The sequence below is a fragment of the Psittacula echo genome, assembly GCF_963264785.1.
Source record: "Psittacula echo genome assembly, chromosome: 1".
NCBI classification, from domain to species: Eukaryota; Metazoa; Chordata; class Aves; order Psittaciformes; family Psittacidae; genus Psittacula; species Psittacula echo.
Window position 1 is genome coordinate 9,252,425 of NC_137735.1, and position 18,636 is coordinate 9,271,060.

General features: G+C 37.1%; 1 protein-coding gene across 1 annotated transcript in view; it reads right to left on the minus strand.

The window, feature by feature from the left end:
* POLN (DNA polymerase nu) overlaps positions 1-18,636 on the minus strand; it is a gene marked incomplete at both ends in the record, with an annotated part of 92,537 nt that overhangs the window by 64,088 nt on the left and 9,813 nt on the right. Inside the window, 9 exons of the mRNA XM_080638377.1 lie at positions 8,714-8,779; positions 9,021-9,074; positions 9,866-9,922; positions 12,042-12,131; positions 12,537-12,620; positions 13,405-13,469; positions 13,683-13,743; positions 14,276-14,344; positions 17,762-17,919. Coding sequence (XP_080494503.1) covers positions 8,714-8,779; positions 9,021-9,074; positions 9,866-9,922; positions 12,042-12,131; positions 12,537-12,620; positions 13,405-13,469; positions 13,683-13,743; positions 14,276-14,344; positions 17,762-17,919 — 704 coding nt within the window. The remainder of the gene's footprint in view (positions 1-8,713; positions 8,780-9,020; positions 9,075-9,865; positions 9,923-12,041; positions 12,132-12,536; positions 12,621-13,404; positions 13,470-13,682; positions 13,744-14,275; positions 14,345-17,761; positions 17,920-18,636) is intronic.

Consider the following 18,636-nt stretch of genomic DNA (forward strand, 5'->3'; position numbering starts at 1 on the left):
ATCTGTTTGAATAAAGTTCAGAGCAGCAAAATTCCAGTTTATCCCATGAAATGGAGCACTCCAGAAAAAACTGAAGCATTTTAATCCAAAAGTTTCTCAAGTTTCTCTTAGTATCTTCTTCACAAGAAAGCTTATGAAAATAATTAGGCTGCCACTGTTCTCTTTGAACAAGAATTCAGCTTTACACAATGCAGCACAAAGTAAGCTTTTAAATTCATGGCTTCTGTTTAAAGACTGGCATTGTGTTACTTTTGGAGCAGAAGTAATACTTTGGTCTGCAAGCCCAGACTTCATTACAATGGTAATGGATAGGTAGATGACAACTCTTTTGAGCTTTAAATTCTCTCCAATTACTTTTTATTCTTGTAGTGGATTTTTTCCTCTGTTTATCTGCTGCTTCAAAATTTTCTCACTCCCTTTTTTTTCTTTTTCAGTTGTCTGTCCTAACACTACATGAGCCTGCACCTATTGACAAACTGTGCTCTCATGGCCCAGTCATTAATTTGAGAAGAATTGTAAGCAGAGGTTCAGTGAGCTACTTCCTTAATGGTCACACTGCCCAAAGTAGTATTCTGGCAAGGCAGAACAAGACGACTCACTCACAACAGATGAACTCAATTTGTCTGGCACCTCCAAAGCTGGTGACAACTTACCCATGAGAAATTACACAGCACAGAGAAAAAATAAAAATGCACCCCCCCCAACTCTCAAAATAAACCTTCATCTTTTAGAAATCACGCCATATTCAGTTACTGCCCATAGCAGCATTTGTGTATTATTGTAAAGGAATACACAGTTATTTTCTGTGACTTCTATATGAGACACAATTTCAAGACAGTCTGAAGATCTGATTTTTCAGTCATGGCATGTAGCTCAATAAATAGAGAAAATATGAAAATGCACAAGGTCACCATAGCAATGTCAGCCTGGTATGAATGTGTACCTGCATTCCTAAGCACATCTTGACTTGTCTGCAATTGCCACCTAGTGGCTAGTTACAAATTGAAGCCATTCATTTCCCTTGTCAAAAGAGATTCATACAGTCTTGGGGTAAAGGATTTCTTCTTTTTTGGTACTAGTTACTGTTTTTCAGCAGTTTTTCATCATTCAAAGGTAATGTATTCCCCTCTGCCTCAACCAGCAGCACAGAATTATTCAAGTTTTAGGTGTCAAGTGGGATACTCAGAAGTAATCTCAGAAGTAATTCATCACCTTCCCACAAGCTTAAGCAGCTTTCAAAGTGATTACAAGGGAAGAGGAAGAGTACAGCCAAAAATATTTGACTTCCAGCTTTAGAGAGTTGGCCATAAGAATAAAGCATTGTTATGTTAGAACATAATGAAAACCACTGAAATCAGAATTATACTACATTCTTGCCTTGCAGAAAGGAATTAGAGGAACATGGTGACACTTCTCACTTTGGAAAGTTTGTAAGAAAATTTCTGTGCCTAAGGTTTTTTTAACTGTCCTCTCAGAACATAAATCTCTGAGCTTTGAGTATTTCCTAAAAGTGTGCATCTAAAAATCTCACTATTGGAATACTTCATATGAAGAATAAAATCATAAAAAAACCCTACCTTGAAGCAGACTTTCTAAAATCTGAATCAACAACTCACAAGAGGTACTAACAGACAACTGCAGAACAAACAGGCACACAAGATCATATATGTATTTCTGCACATTGCTGAAGATTCAATCTGAGTACCTGTCTTATGGATGAGGACAGAAAATTAACTCAGCAGGACATGAGCTCTCTGAAATCCCTCTGTAAGGAAGTACAATGACTGTGACCACACAGAGACTTCAGGAGATTCAAGCATATGTCAGTATGTCAATCTCAAGTATAAGAAACGTGCTCAGCCAGGAACTGAAATTTGTCTGGATAAACACTTGAAGAACAAAGACTGTGATAAACTACAAATGAACAGCACTACTTGTCTTTTGTAACCATGCTAACATTGCTCTTAAGACTATCCTAAAATCACATGGAACCAAACTTAGCACAATCCCAGGAGACACAACATACTGTATAGATTAACTTCTGTAACAGAATACTCTAAGTAACAGATATTACTATAATTACTGCACTTTAAAACACCTTTTAATTTGTAAGGTACTGAAAGCCACATAGCTAAAGACCTGCCTGTTCTGACCAAAGATGACCTTAATTTTGGTTTCGGCAGCTACGTGCTCCTGTCACATTCATATTACAGAAAAATAACCTGGCAGTTCTATTCCAGCATGGATTTCTAAAACATGATCAGCATACTTTTGGCTTCTACCTCCCAAAAAATATCACTGGCAAAGGCCATTCAAAGGATAAAATGAGGCAGCATATAAGCAGCTACCTTAACAAAGCCCACGCAACAGCAGTAGGCACTCAAGTGCTGACAATTTAATTTATACATAGTGTATTGAAATGCAGCATCTTTGAATTTTAATGAAACAAGTGCAAATATGCAGTGCCATCATCTCTCCAGCACAGGAAAATCTTACAGCAACGTTTTTTTCCTCCCTTTTCTACAATTCTAATCTTCTCTGAGGAGCTTTTTGCCAGAATCTAAAAGAGAGTGAAGGAGGAATTCAGCCTCCACAGTCAATATTTCATAATGTGCTAAAAATACTTTAGCCAGTATTATTCTGAGTTGTATAGAATCTTTCCTTTTTGAGCTGTTACATTTAATTGCTCTCCATATTTACATGCTTATGTTTGGTTTGTAGAAAAAATAATGGCAGACTCCCATCTTGCATAAATAAAATGCAAGAATTCTGTATGCTGATCGCTGCATCGAAGCAGATTTATACTGGCTACACATCATCTTTCTTTAAATAACAGAGAACAATTATAGATACAAAGATAATCCCAAATAGAACACAGTTATATACATGATTGCACTGCTCTTGTTACTACAGAATCACAGCCCAGATGATGCTCCAAGCCTTACTGAGCCAAATGGAAAACATTATGCTATAAAAAGTAGTCCATGTATTGGCTACAGCACACTCACTATGAGATCAATGAATTTATACAACTCAGGAGCATTTCTACAGAGAATGCCAAAGACTTGCATATATCATAGAAAAGGATACCATGTGTACTTGAGATGTTAAGAGAACAAAGGTTTATGATGCAGAAACCTTTTTTCTGCATTTGGATATTAAGCCAACATGATGATGGTCTGGAGCATCAGACATGAGTGTTATCATATGGCTAACAGTGACTTTTCATACTGTAGCTGTCACACCAGTAACTAAGAACATCCTGTTGTAATGTTAATGTGTAAACTTTCATCATGAGCGCAATTGAACTAAAGTCTTGTCAAAATGCTCATCTTTAAGTAAAATTTCCCATCATAAAATACTGTGATGAATGAGAAAGAAAGAGAGGAGATAGATAACTTCTGTCTCCCAACATTGTAAGTATGGTTTCTTTAAATGCTAAAGCCTTCTAAATATACTTCTAAAAAAATAAAGCAGCAACAAAAGAGATTGCAAAATCACCAAAACTCTAAATACTCATAAAATGAGATACTATTTTAGTGCTATTAGTGCGGTTACAATCAGCATATGAATCAAGAGTACTGGAATAAACACACTGAGAAGAAACATGGCACAAAAATAGATTCTGAAGCAAGAGATACTCAGGGAACACAAACCAACCATAACAAACAGCACGCGTGCTCTGACTTTCTAATCGCGTATCAGCTCATCTGAGTGATAGTTGTTTGTACTGACCAGGAAAGGTGACCCGAAATTGCTTTGATGCAAAGGTTCAAGAAAACACAGAGATAGCCTCTAAGACAACCTACTGTTATTTCAGTGAAGCCCACATCAGAGCGTACTTACGTAAAAATTATTTTGTAAGCCTAGAGGTCCTCATAGAAGACTTTTGACATCATGCTTTATACAAACTTGTAACATGTCTGACTTGTCTATCCTGTTTTCAGCTTTGGGGCCCTCAGCCTAAGAAGGACTTGGACGTGCTGGAATGAGTCCAGAGGAAGCCACAAAGGCTGGAGCACCTCTTCTATGAAGACAGGCTGAGAGAACTGGGGTTGCTCAGTCTGGAGAAGAGAAATGTCTGGGTAGACCTTACTGCAGCTTCCAGTGTCTAAATGGGACCAATTAGAAAACTGGAGAGGGACTTTTAAAAGAGCAAGTAGGGACAGGACAAGTGGAAACAACTTTAAACTGGCAGGGGCAGATTTATATTACATATTAGGAAAAAATTCTTCACTGAGGGTGCTTAGACATTGGCACAGGTTGCCCCATCCCTGGAAGTGTTCAAAGCCAGGTTGGATGGGGCTTGGAGCAACTGGTCTAGTGGAAGGTGTCCCTGCTCCTGGCAGGGGGTTGGAACTAAATGAGCTTTAGGATCATTTGACAAAAAGATGTGATCACATCCCTTCACCCAGACTTGCTGTTTAGCTCCTTACACTGCATCAGCTCTGCCAAAGCTTTCTAAAAGCTGTGAAGGAAAAGGACAGGGCAAAACCAGGACGCTTCCAATTTGTACAGCAACTCACCACTACTGAAATACCTTGTAGAACAAGGAATCCAATTGTGACTATAGAACATAAACTTTCAGAAAGAGCATTGGTAGTATCACAGAGCAGCCTGTAGCCTTAATGAGGGGACAAAATGCCTGAAATTTAAGAGCGACACAATAGTTTTGAGAGCACAATTCTGGCAGTCCACATTGCGTGGTGTGTGTGAATGCTAAGGACGTAAAACCTACCAGGATAGTGTGATGAAAGGGAGATAAACAAGCAGCATCTCATCCACACTGTCCAGAAATGACTCCCAAACTATTCCAAAAGTAAATTTGAGTTTTATTTGGAGAGAATTAGTCCATTCAATCCAGAATACAGCCCAGAAGTAAAACAGTGTGAATAAAATAAAAAAACTGGTTTGGTAAGTTAAATAAGAGAACAGACCTGGTTTTGATTGCTTAGAGGGGTCTCTATGTCAAGAGATTGTCTCTCCCACTAAAATGAAAACCAGATGAGTAATTCATTATTCATATTCCAAATGCTATTAGTAACACGCGTTTTCTAATGAACAAGCATGAGATCCTCTATATGCATCACTATCAGAAAATATTATTTATAGATGTTAGAGAGACTGAGGTATTGTCAATATTTCAGGTTCTTGTCAATATTTCATGGTTCTTCTTTGAGCACATTAACATTTAACACCCCCTAATTAGTTTCCCTTTCAAACTACATTCCTGCTTTCCCAGTTAGAGCCTAACATCCTTCTTCAATTGACAGGTTAAATTATTTTACTTCTTTGCTTTTTTTAGGGCAAGCTGGTAAAAGCATTTTTCCTGGAGAGAAATAGAAATGCTTTTATTCCATTTTCACTTGGTCTGAAAAGGTAAAAAAACTGAATTTATCATCAGAATAATTTGTTGTTACTAAAAGGAAGGAAGCTCTCTCTGAAGCCCACCACTTTGTGCTTTTTAGTTTAATGATAAAAACATCTTCTGAAGTATAGAAGAGTAAGCTTGTTAGTAGCATTTCAGTTTTCTCTGCTGCAGAAGCCTGGAGGAAAGAAACCTTAATACAAAATATCTGATTCTAGCACTGAAGTTTACATCATAAACCAAATTATAGCATCCAATTATACGCAACCTTTATATCTGGAGTGAGGCTTTCTCTGTGTTCATTCTGAAAAAGGCTTGATCTTAATTGGCTTTATTGGCTTTATCCTTTTCCACCTCTGTCGTGATTTATTATTGCTGTAAACAGTGGGGGCTGAGAAGTAGTATTTCAAGGTAGATTTGCAGAACATAAACAAGTCTTTATGAATGTCATAAATCTCTTTAGTAAAGGTTATCTCTGAGCAACATAATGAAGGCATCTCTTACTGTAGACAAGACTAATATATTTATAGAAAAATAATTAAAAATAACATGTTTAAATTAACTAATAAGCTTCCCCTAAGAGCAATAAGCAATCCATAGTGGAAAACATAACTAGTCTATGGATATATTTCCAATTAAGTTGATTGAAGAATTTTAGGGTTTATATTTCCTTTTAGGTTTCAGATTTGCAGGTTCTCATGGAGTAGCAAATAGAGCTACACTGCTATAGGAGGAGACTACAATATTCAATGTGTCCCTCTTTAATGATGTACTATACCAGTATACAACACTTATTTGTGAGAAATGCATTGATTATGCACCACACATATTGTAAAAGAAACCAAATTAGAAGAAATGGAGTGCACACTTAAATTGGATGTATACATGGAGAGCCACTGAAGTAAATTTCTACCAAGAAATCCCTTCTAAGTTCCTGCAACACAGAAGTCATAAAAATTCATGTGAATAAGTTTATCTTATGAGAGAAACCCACATAAAGCCAAAAATATGCATCATCCATACATCAGATGTGGATTTGTCAAAAAGATGATCACAAAAGAGTTTACCTATCTGAAAAAGAAATTCTGCTCTGTACCTCATGTCTGGTCATTTCCCCTTAAACTTATGAGTAAATCCTCATGGACACCATTTGAAAGAACTCCATTTCTTAAAGGCAAGAGGATAGATAGAGCCATTATGTTTATAAAATAAATGAAAGAAAGAAACCTTTGTTTGGGACCCCATCTCCCACCAGTGCAGCAAATGGGATTTTTTTTTCATTTGAATTCTCACTTCATCTGATTTACATGTATCGGTTGCTTTAATCACTCCTTAAAGCATTTTAAAACACAAAATAAATACTTCAGCAAATATTCAGCTAAAATTTCACATAGCATCATAGTAAATATTGTAGATATTTTTTGCAGTTACGATTTCTGGCAAGACTCTTCCCAATCCTTTAAAACTCAGTAGAGACTGGGCACTGCAGTATATCTTCTGTATCGATAAATGATTCAAGAAACAGATGGTATAAGTTCCATAAACATTTCATACAAAAAAAATACATGCCAATGTTTTTCCTTATAAGGAAAAACCAGCCTTAGGCAACCCTGGATGCTAACTTTAGCAGCATTATTTTGGAGAAAAACAACCTTTAAGAAAAGTAGATTTTGTGTCATTTTTAGCTTGATGAGCCAAAGGTCGCCTTGTGTTGGATGTGGCTGCTCAAGACAGCTGTCAGTTCAGCTCTGACTTCTAGATGCCTTTGCATCATGTCAGAGTATTTAGCAAACTGTGACCTTCATGATCATCTTTTCCATTCTGTCCCATCATTTCCCCCCATCTGGGCACATGAGAAGCAGGAACAGCATTAACAGTATTCCCTTGTTAACTCAGAATCCTAGCCACTGTTTTCACTCAGCAAAAAGCACAAAATACCACTTTCTATAAATTGGATGTTTTGCTATCTCTTTGATGACAAATTGTATGGAAATAGGTACTATGAGAGTAGGAAGATATACGTGAAATCTGAACTGTAAAGATAGATAAAGGAGCTAAGGAAATCACCAGTATTGTGAGAATGAGAACCTCCCAGGACGGGTTTCTGCCGCAACATCAAACATCACCATAGCGGCCAGGACTTGCATGGAGCCACATGAACCCACCCATGCAAAATGGTCACAACATAAGCATTATATCCAACATCTCTACTCCCAGATAGAACTGTGGAAGACTATGGCCTTTCTCCCAATACTGCAGAAAGATTCTAATGCCATTTGTACCCATTAAGCTTATGGCTAGTACCTGCAGAGACAGATAAGCAGTACTCAAACCTGCATGGCTAAGAACTGACAATGCTTTTGTCCACAAGTAAAAGGACAACAGCTTTGTGGATTCCTTCCAGTCTTCATGAGCCAAGTCCCCCTTCTGCATCTATTCCTCTCCTCCCACAGGGCCAGAGTTAGGTCTTTGCTAAGACAGGCCATGATTCAACCAAACACTAGTTTTTTTACTGCTATTCCCCCACCTAATGCCTTGACTTGAGCCCCTGAAGCAGTCCGCAACCCTGTTTCCTCCCAGTTCAGCCCCTGCACACTCATCCATGCAGCTATGACTACGATAGAAGTGGAACACAAAAGACCCCACCAGTCCCTACAGTCAAAGGTCGGTATGCTTCCTAAATCCAAATAAGATGGTATAATAAAATATATTCAAATGTGCCCTTAAAAAGGCCATTTTGGGAAAACAAAAACTCACCCAAGCCTCTAGCAGTGCAGACAGTCAAATAAAACACATTCCAGCCACAAGTATGTACTTGGAGATCATTACAGCCAATGACAGGGGAGGAAGCACAAAAGGCCCAGGTGTCACAGCTGTATAAGCATTTCCAAGACTTCCAGAGCAACAGCATAGAGAGTTTAGCCCTTCACTGCTATGAGACTTGAAGCCAAATTCCAGATGGCCTCTTTCCCCAACTTCTGCAGTCCCCAGGGCACCTTCCAAGGCTCACTGATCCTTTATAAGGAATACTTCATGAACACCAGGTTAGAGAGAAGGATTCAGAGTAAATCTAGAGGGTGCATGTACAGCTCACAATTCTACCCATCTACCTCAAGAAATAGTATTAAATTCTGATCCACAGGTAATAGAAAATTCTTGTAAGAATAAATGTTCTAGAGTAAAACATCTATTTAATAAGCTTTTCCTGTCCACTATTTGCATACAATAGAGCAACTGCTAGACTAAGATGAAAATGAAAATTTCATGTGCAAAAAAAATTACGTATTTTACATAAATAATTTTTAATTCTAATTAAAATGTAAGTCTTCTAATGGGCTCACTTACTGGATGTTTGGCTGAAAGTCTGCCAGTAGCAGTTCCTGTCTGATTCCATGTAGAGGAAATAAATCCCTGTAGTCAAGTAAAGGAAAAATCCCGAAAAAAAAAAGAGTGAAGACATATATTTAAATGGTATTTAACATAAGTATCAGTAATAAAAACTTACTGCAATCAGGACTAAATAAATCAAAAAGAAATATTCATAATTTTCTGTATTTAAAAGTTCTTAAACTGTAACCACCGCAATCATTTCACATCCTTTTACCATTTATTTGAAATACCGTATTTTACAGGCTACTTTTTCTGTTTCTACCTTTCTCATGCACGTTCGGAGTCCATCCACATAAGTTGATTTCATCTTATGAACCTAAATTGTTACACAAAAGTTCAGATAAGTGCTAATTTATAAAAATGAGAGATTTTTCAAGTTTAAGATCTTAATTTCCAAATGCATATTAACTTGTTTAGTAGACTTTCGTAAAATGATAGTTTTATCTTCGTAAATAATGGATGTATACTCACTGATAGCTTGACTTATCAGCGTAATTTAGGTAAGTGCTTGGTTATACCTTAAAGCCAGGTTTTTGCAATATTAAATGAATTACTGGAATTTATTACTTTACATCTTCTATTCTCAGGTCAATAAACTACAAAAAAAAGGGCACACATACACACAAAAGTACCACCCACACCTTTTTGGGGGTTGGTTTTGGTTTTTCGTCTTAGAAACATACCCACTGAAAAGCCAAACGTGAAGTGTGAGAGCAGACTAACGATGTTACTTTAAATTTTTACCAAAAATTCCCCCCATAACTACTTCTCTCCTTCACTTTCAGTGAAGGATTTCCTCAGAACTCAAAAAGTAAATGTTTTGCACTAAGAATGTGTTTTATAGCACTACACAAATTTAGCAGTGAAGTTTTGTGATTGTTTTTGCAACAGTTGTTTGCTGGCTACAATCTAGTATCTTGCAAACCAGAAATATAATCATTAAATTTAAAAACTGTTAAGAATACCTACAAATTCAAAATTTAAATGAATATTTGACTGAACTTACATTAGAGGCAATTTTTTTGTATGTATTTAGATGTGAATATGTTCTCTTTCTTGCTAAATTTGCTTCAGTGCAACTAAATTATATGACAAATATCAGCTCACCTGACGGTATTCTAAGATTATCTTAGGCAAAGGATGAAGATCTTGCAACTGCTTTAGCTGCAAAATAAAGCATGTAAATTACTAGCATACTTTTCTATGAAGTTATGTTATTTAACAATCTTAACAAAATAAGTTTTGGAGGAAGAAATATTCTTGACAAGCTGAAATAAATACATTCTAAAGAATGTCCTTCAAGCAACCTCAGTCTAGGCCCAGGAAGCCTCCATTCTTTCCTGCCTTCAGTAGGAGGGCTGGAGCTTACCCCTTCCTGTTTCATTTACCTTCCTGTCCCAGACAAAGACAAAAAGACATACAGACATAAAGAATTCTCCACAACATATTTGAAAACACCGGAGCATTGGTGGGGGTGAGGTGGGGTGTTCCTTATGGTCCTTGGTTTATTTTTTGTGATAGACAACATCAATGCAAGAGAGGATACAATAAAAGTATACAAAATAATACATATATAGACACATACATATTTACATGCACACAAAATCCAACAGAACTTCTTTTCATCCCCTAATACAAGTTCCAGAAGAAAAACAGAAATTGTCAAATCCAAAAGCAATGAGATAAAGCATATTTCTGACATTACTTTGATTGTAAAATGCTGTAAAATTCTGAAAACGAAAAGAATGAAATTATTAAAATAGAGACTGGATATTTATAAGTACAACAAAAATATCTGGAACTAGAACAGTTCAAGGTGAAAAATAAATGGAACCATACCAGAATGGAGATCTAAAGGCAATATTTTTTCCTTGCTCCCAGGGAGAGACAACATATTAACTCTCTAGTATTTCTCTATTGGAAGGTTTCAGCCCAACTTTATCTGAATAACCCGGCCTTAGCAGCTGTTGGAAAGGGTACTGAACTTGATAAAAGCCTTGCTTTGATAACTGCAACACATCTTATATCCCCAGAAAAACACGACATGCATTGTATTTCATTGATCTCTCCCACCTCACCTCCCAAGGCTCTCTGTCACCCTCCAAAATTATATATTTGATCTATGAAACCTCATTCTCCTTGAGTAGCATGTGGTTTTTACAGTTACACTGTTGACATTACCTCTGAGATCGTATATGGTAGCTCAGACACTTGGCCCAAAAGTTGAATTTTCTCTTTCACACATAAGAACAAATACTACCTTTCTACCTTCTCCAGAGGTGTCAATTCTCAGCAATGAGTTGAGTACTTTTATTTGACTCCCATGTAAACTAGAACAATACAACTGCAGCACCAAATCAGAAACAGGTACAGCTGCATAAAGGCTCCACTTGCCTCAAGTTACCAAGAAGTCTGCAGTTTGGCCTTGACTTCATTTTTAGACAAATGTTTTTGTCAGGTTTCTGCACTTGGGTGGAATCACACATGAATATCTGCATTGCTGACCATTATCTGCTCCAACACTAACAGAACAGGAAAAGCTTCATGTCGGCAATTTATTGCACTGAATCTCTTGTACAGGCGTATCAAAATATCTAAACTGTTTAGCCATTATTGCTTGAAGGGAGCAAGATTCTGTCAGTGCCCTGCAGATTTGACTCCAAATGCAACCATTCTTCCTGAAGACAAGCAACTCCATGGAGGAAAACAAAGCTTGAGGAAGACAACAAGAATAACACTGGACCATACAAAGAAGGTGACAACTCTGGATTCAAACCACAGGTATTAAATAATTTCCTACAGAGCTCTTTACCTAACATGAACAAGTGAGATAAGGCTCCATAAAAAGATGACGACATAGTTTTAGCCCAAATCTTCTGACAGCAAAGAGAAAGTCTGGGTTGGTAGTTCTTTCACCAGCAGATTTTACATTAATGTTCTTTTCTTTCACCAGTAGTCTTTGCACCCAATCAGTCAGTTATACCAAGCTACCAAAACCTGGCCAGCCACAAAGTCTCCCTCCTTTGAGGGAGATGGTCATGATGGTACTAAGGTTTTTAACTCCAGTTTATAACTAATGTTTAACATCAGTAGCTAGTTTGGTTTTCCCCATCATGGAATGCAGCTTTCATTTCTGGCATGAGTAAATGAAGTGTGATTAGCACAATACAAAAATAAATCAAGATTGTTAGGAAAATCTCAGACAAATGACAATTTCACTGGAATAGAACTTAGAAGTTTTGCTAAATCATGCAGGTGGTTTTAAAATCCCTCCCCATCTCACCACAACTTCCGAGGTGGACACAAGTTGTTGTATTTCAGTTCTGTGAACTTTCTCACACAGTGTATGCAGTTTTAACTTCTCAAATAGTACCTACAGTGAGAAAAACACAGAAGAGAAATGTTTCAGTGTTTCAAGTGCTGAAACAGGAAAATTATTTGGTTACTGAGTTTAAGCCTCGAAAACAGTCTTGGAGGAAAATAAAGCATACTGTAGCAACGAGAGCTGTGACAGAATTGAAAAAACCCAAAATGTTTATTTTTGAGCTATGAAAAAGCAGTGTATTTACAAAATTCACATACATAATTGATGCAAATACATGCAAATACAGGGTATCCAACACTGACAGATTTATGACAAACTGATGTCATCCATTAAAATCAGAAAATCATATAAATAATATAAAAGAAAGAATTCTGAAACTGGAAGGACAATTTTATATGCTTTAGAACACTTCTGCATTTACAAGCTACAAAATAAAAGTAGTATAAATACTACCTCTCTGAGCTGACTACTGCTGGTCACAAGGAATCGTTCTCCAGCAACTTGATGAGCTTCCTGTTCAAGTTCTTTGAGTCGCAACTACAAATTAGTACATGAGAATTATTCTGTTCCCATTCTTACTTTCTTCTGCTACTTCCTAGGTTGAGTAGATCAGACTTCTATTTACAAATAGGGCACTTGGTAATGTGTAAACATTGCTGGCTATCAACATTTGGCTTGATTTCTTAAACCCTCTTTAATCTGTATGTCTTCATGATCTGGGAAGGGGATTTATCATAGTAAAAAGTACCAAAACTTGTGGGAAAACAAAGACTATAGTGATCTCTCAGAAACAGAGCTATGGGAATTATTCTGGTAAATTAATAATCTGTCAGACCACTATGATTACCTAGTCAGATTTTATGCTACAAAATAGGATTCTCTTGTATCTATTCTTAATCAATGGGGAAATGGCAAACTCAGATCTCTCAGAACACCTAAGCTGTAAAAAGTGTTTTATTTACAAAGATGGAAATATCTATTACTTCTGAAGAAGATATTTACTGAAAATTGTGGGTTCAGAAAAAGTCATTACAATTTTTACTCTACAACACATAACCCAAAAGGAACTGTTCATTTTGCAAAGCAATCCCAGTTCTGGGGCAAGGCTAATGAAGCAAATATCTCTTGGAATTATCCTAAAGTGCAAATCTAATTAGTTATACTTACAATAATAAGAGTATAATAAAAATACCAGAAACCCTAAACTGCTATATAAAATGTGACAAAACAGACTCCTCCTCTTTTTAATCAGTTATCCTCAGTGAAAGCAGCAAGATGATGCTATAAAATTTCCAAATGAAAAAATAAAGGCAAAATTTACCCCCAGAATCTCTGATGTTTTTTTCAGTTCATGTTTGTTCACATGTATTTTGTGTGTTTCCATCACTGTAAATACAATTATATATATACTGAGAACATTTACAATTGACAATTTTGATTTTACATGCTTCTTAGACTGTAAAATGGGAAGTGAAACACACACAGGTGCCATGAGGCTGACATACCATTTAGTACCCTGAGGTATAACATCCTACTTGAGCATAGTCAGCAGCTGTGTGAAAATAGTGGAGATTCATATTTTGAATTGAACTTTCATACCTGCCAGAATTTTGAGAAGTGGAAGCTCTAATGTGCAAAATAATTGCCACAAACCTTGAACCTGTAAAGCAAGATACAAATATAATCTTCAGTAACAGCCAATTTTAATCTTAAAACGTATAGTAGTGTCATTATGTGGGTCTATTTTCCAGCAAGCAATATTTCACTTTCTGTATAATCCCTTTTTATATGGCAAAACTATTTATGCAATTAAATACTACTTAGTGTGAATTAAAGTCTAAATACTGTAGCCCATTATCACTTCAGTTTAGTGGGAATACATTTTGTAATAGTAATCATTTTGTACAGGAATAGTAATAAGAAAAAAATAATAATAAGAGGAAAAGTTTCTTCTGAGATTAATCTTTAGACTTAACCATTTCCTCCTTCTGGAAAAGATGGCAGATTTGATGGGAAACTTTATTTTTAATGTTGACCAGCAGTGTAAACCAATAAGGATTGAAGGCTCCTACTTAATTCTAGTAAGTAGAATTCATTCATTCTGATTTGAATGAGAAGCACACCACTAACTCTCCTTACTTCATGACAGTGCCTCTGAAGTTATAGCTGAATAACTACTTTTTATATCTTACCTGTAAGTCACGAGCAAGGTCCATCATTACATTATAAAGCTTCTGCAAGTTCACATCTAAGTTTCGATACTGATAAAAAATAAATCAATAGTTTTAATGCTAACATAAATATCTAGAACACTATCTATTTTGAACGTGATTAAACTATATATTTTTCTGCATGTTTCCTCTTATATTTAATATTTTATTAATGTTCTTAGACCTCTGACAAACACAATTTATGAACAGAGTAGAACAGAACATGAATAATCAAGATTTTACCTGTTCCTTGATTTACATTTTGCACAGACCGTGTATGGAGAAATAGTGCTACTACCTTGCCTTTGACATTGAAGGCAGAATTCAATTGCTATGAAATGAAAATAAATTTTCTTATTATTAAATGAGGAAAACTTCTTTGCAAATTTCTTCTTGCAATCCTCGTCATCTTCAGGATGACTCTCAGAACCTCATGGTTGTGTTCCTAAGGAGTGACAGTCAGCATGGACTGAGACACCAGTCCATCTAATCACTTGATCCCATGCCCTCTGGTGCAAGAGTCAGCTGTACATGAAGAGATAAACATAATCCATCCTCCAAACAGCATGTGAAAATCTGCCTCATACACAAACCTCACAATTTTGGCCTAGTATTTGCAAAACTGCCCCATTATTGTAAGAAAGACAAAAGTCTGGAACCAAAGCATTACAGCAGATGCAGAATGACAAGAGCAATGCTTCATCCATTATTCGAACCAAACAGAATGCAGAAGGAATCCAAATTACTTGTTGCTGCACAAACACAACAGAACCCGAACTGACTGAAAATTAGTTTATTTTAGGGCAAATTATAACACATTACTGTAACAGAGACATGCATTCCAGTGCATAGCTGGGGAAGAGCCATCACAGGAACTCTATCATATTGGTCCAACAGATTTTTAGAAGTGCCAATTGTAACAGAAGAGTGGGAGACACCGACCAGCTACAAGAACTTCTATTTCATGCTAAAACAAGAATTACTCAAGTTTTGAAGCAATCTTTGCTACAGACATTTTCCTACCACATACAATATAACAAAGGGGCACTAGCGTTGCAGTCATTCAGAATGCGCTCAAGCCTAGACCGTAGTTTATTTTATCTTGTAATGACCATATAACTCAAGATAACAGCAGATAAAACTAAACAGATGTCTGTTAGTGGGAAGCATGTCCCAGCAGAGCCCCAGCAGCAGGAAAGAGTTAAAAAGGGGTAATGAATTCCCCTGACAGTCCATGCAGGTTCCCCATCTGCTCAAGGGCTATTAGTCTATACAACTTCAGCACTGGTTGTGTTGGTCATTTGTGAGTAGACAATATGGACACCTACTGGTACAGGCTTCCCTTCAGCCTACAGCAGGCTTGAACACTGCAAGACTGAGAAAAAGTAGACACTTGAAGGTACGATGCAGACAGAGCTCTCCAAAGATGAAATATCGACATCCACCAGTGGTCATCCTTGTTTTAGAACAGTCTAGTCCTGTCCTACCAGTTAGGACTTCTCTCCACTTCAGATAGATTAATATAAGCAGGCCTACATTGCAGTGAAAAGCCATCAAGCTCTCTCCAAGAAACCTTGCCCATACCCACTGGTTCTGGAACAAAAGAGCTGCCTGTGAAATATTATGGTTTGAGCAACAGACAGCTTGCCTGATCCCATTCTGGAGGTGGAAGTAAGACCAATGACAGGCTTCAGTTGACACCAAGATTCCTTATCAGCAAATGCAGTAATGACAAGAGCCGAATGATGTGTAGCACCTGTTTCAGCAAAAGTTTCAAGGTATATGGACTATGACCCCTTTAGCTGAGACTTTTTGGCACCACAGCAGATATAAAGACAAGCAGCAAATAGCACATATTCTATGCTGCAGAGGTGTGTGGATGAGTAGTAGGCTACAGGATAAAATAGCAGCCATTTCAAATACTATGTGGGTGAACAGGACTAGCACAATACAGAGGGAGCTTAATTGAAAGAGTGGTGCACAAGACATGATACATCACCTGACACAGATCCCTCTTGGAGTACAAGCAACTGTTAGGAACCTACCACTAAAGTCAGAGCAAGGAGGCTGAAGAGAAAAATCTGGCAAAGAGCTAGCATTCATGGAAGAACTGGGACTCACTGAGCAAACAGAGAAGCCAAACAGAAAGTGGCAAAGTCCAGGGAACAAATTAATTGCATAAGGACAGAGGAGGGAATAATCACAGGATGTTAGAAGGAGGCATTAACTGGGACTTGGGTGAACAAGTCAGCATAAGGCACTGGAGATGGTTGGGGAAAGGAAACAAACTAGACCTGAAGTGGGACAGGAAGCAAATAAGAATTCAATATTTAACTCAGAGCTGGGAATCAGCATGACAAAGTTGAGAAATTTTAACTAAGAATAGATGTGATATATGAAGAACACGAGACTGAGTCAAACTAAGGAAAGAGACAAGTTTAAGGATGCTGACTCTCAGAAGGGGACATCACATACAGAAATAACCAAGTTCATAGCTTCTGCCAGCTTGCCTGTCCATTCCCTACACTAATAGTTTAGCCCATAAACTTCTAAACAACTGCAGTTTAAAGCTATTGTTTTAAAGTAAATAGCTTTGGTCTCTCAGAAATATCTGTACTGATAGGTATATGCTGATACAACTGACCTCTGTGCGTGCTGTAAGCCCACTTGACATCTGGATTTGTGACCTAGAAGCCCTATGATTGCATTACAATACCTGAGTCTGAACAAGCAAGGCCTCTGAAGTGACCAGTTTCAAAAACCACCACTGACACATTGCACATCTATTTTTATCATTAGGCCAATGTGGTCAGAGTAGATATGAAATACAAAATACAAACACCAAAATTTTACACTATTCAGTGAATAAGTTTCAACAGACAGTAAGATATCTTCACAGTGCTGAGAATAACCTCCCAGAAAGCACATTCTCTCTTGTTGAGAATAAAAATGCACTGTTTTTTCATACACATGCTTGAAGGTTCACATTTGAGTCCCTACTGTTCCTCAGCCTATGATGTGGCGCCTTTACCAGCTGTGAAGTTCAGCAAAATTGTTAATAACAATTAACTACATACAGGCTACAAGTTCACAGGAGTTACAGGACAAGGCATTAGACATTTTGGAAAGGAAAGCCGGAAATCAGTTTGCAGGGAGGTGGAAAGTAAAAGGATGAGATTACACGTTAATTCACATTGGTACTGAACTTTCAGGTTTTGAAGGAGAATTTTACAGCTGTTCTGGAAAATATGATGCCATTTTGGCAGAATGCAGTGAACCCTCCTTCCCTTCTCCCCTTTCTTTAAAACTAAATTTCCAACAAGTAGTATTAATATAGCAATTTTCTTCCATCAGAACAAAAGCATTATATGATTTCCTTTCTGCAGTATTTTGCAAGAAAAAGCAATTCTTTCATCATTTCCGTCCCCTTTTTACCCAACCACAAGCAACTGAAAACAAACTACTTACTGATGCATCTCTCAAAGTGCCTGTATCTGTATTTACTGCTCCCATAGAACAAGGCTTTTCAAAATACTTCTGGATTAAACATTCAAAAGAGGGAACTGTGTCGCTGGGGTTTATCAGCCATGCTGCAATCCTGGGATCTAACACGACACTATCAGCAACTACAAAAAAAAGTTATTTTTGTCAATCAAAATACTTTGGCTACATCCCATGCTGAGAAATACCTCTAAAGTGTTGCCCATCTTTCCTGTAGACACCCAACATAAATAGACAAGCATTTACACTATGAAAATGCTAAACACCAAATTTGCATCTGTAACAATCAGTGTCATGACTACATAGGAATAGCCCAGGGCAGTGGTGAAATCACCGTCCAGAAGTGTTCACAAACCATGTATATAGGGCCCTTAGTGACACGGTTTAGTAGTGGACTTGGCAGTCCTGAGGTAAAGGTTGGACTTGATGTTCTTAAAGGTCTTTTCAACCTATTGGATTTTATGATTCTAAGGGGAAAAAAAAAAAAAAAAAGGCAAACATAAACATTATCTCTTCTGTGTGTAGTTGCTTTTAAATCCATACAAGAAAGTCTTAATTTGTTCCTGTCAAAAAAAACAAGTACCCCTTCAAGTAATTCCCAATTCTGACAACTATGAACACCTCTGGAATTTATTTTAGCCTTTCCTCTTGAGCAGAGAAAGTTTTTCTAGGGAACGTGAAATATGAAGCAGTTTGACCTTTTCAGCTCTAGTCAGGACTGTGTTGAGAGCTTTTGTTACCACTAGAAGCTATGCCTAAATTATTCAATAATTTGATTCCTACTCTGAGAAGAAATACATCATCTTGACATGCCAAGCCTCTGGTCACAACCTCCCCCAAGA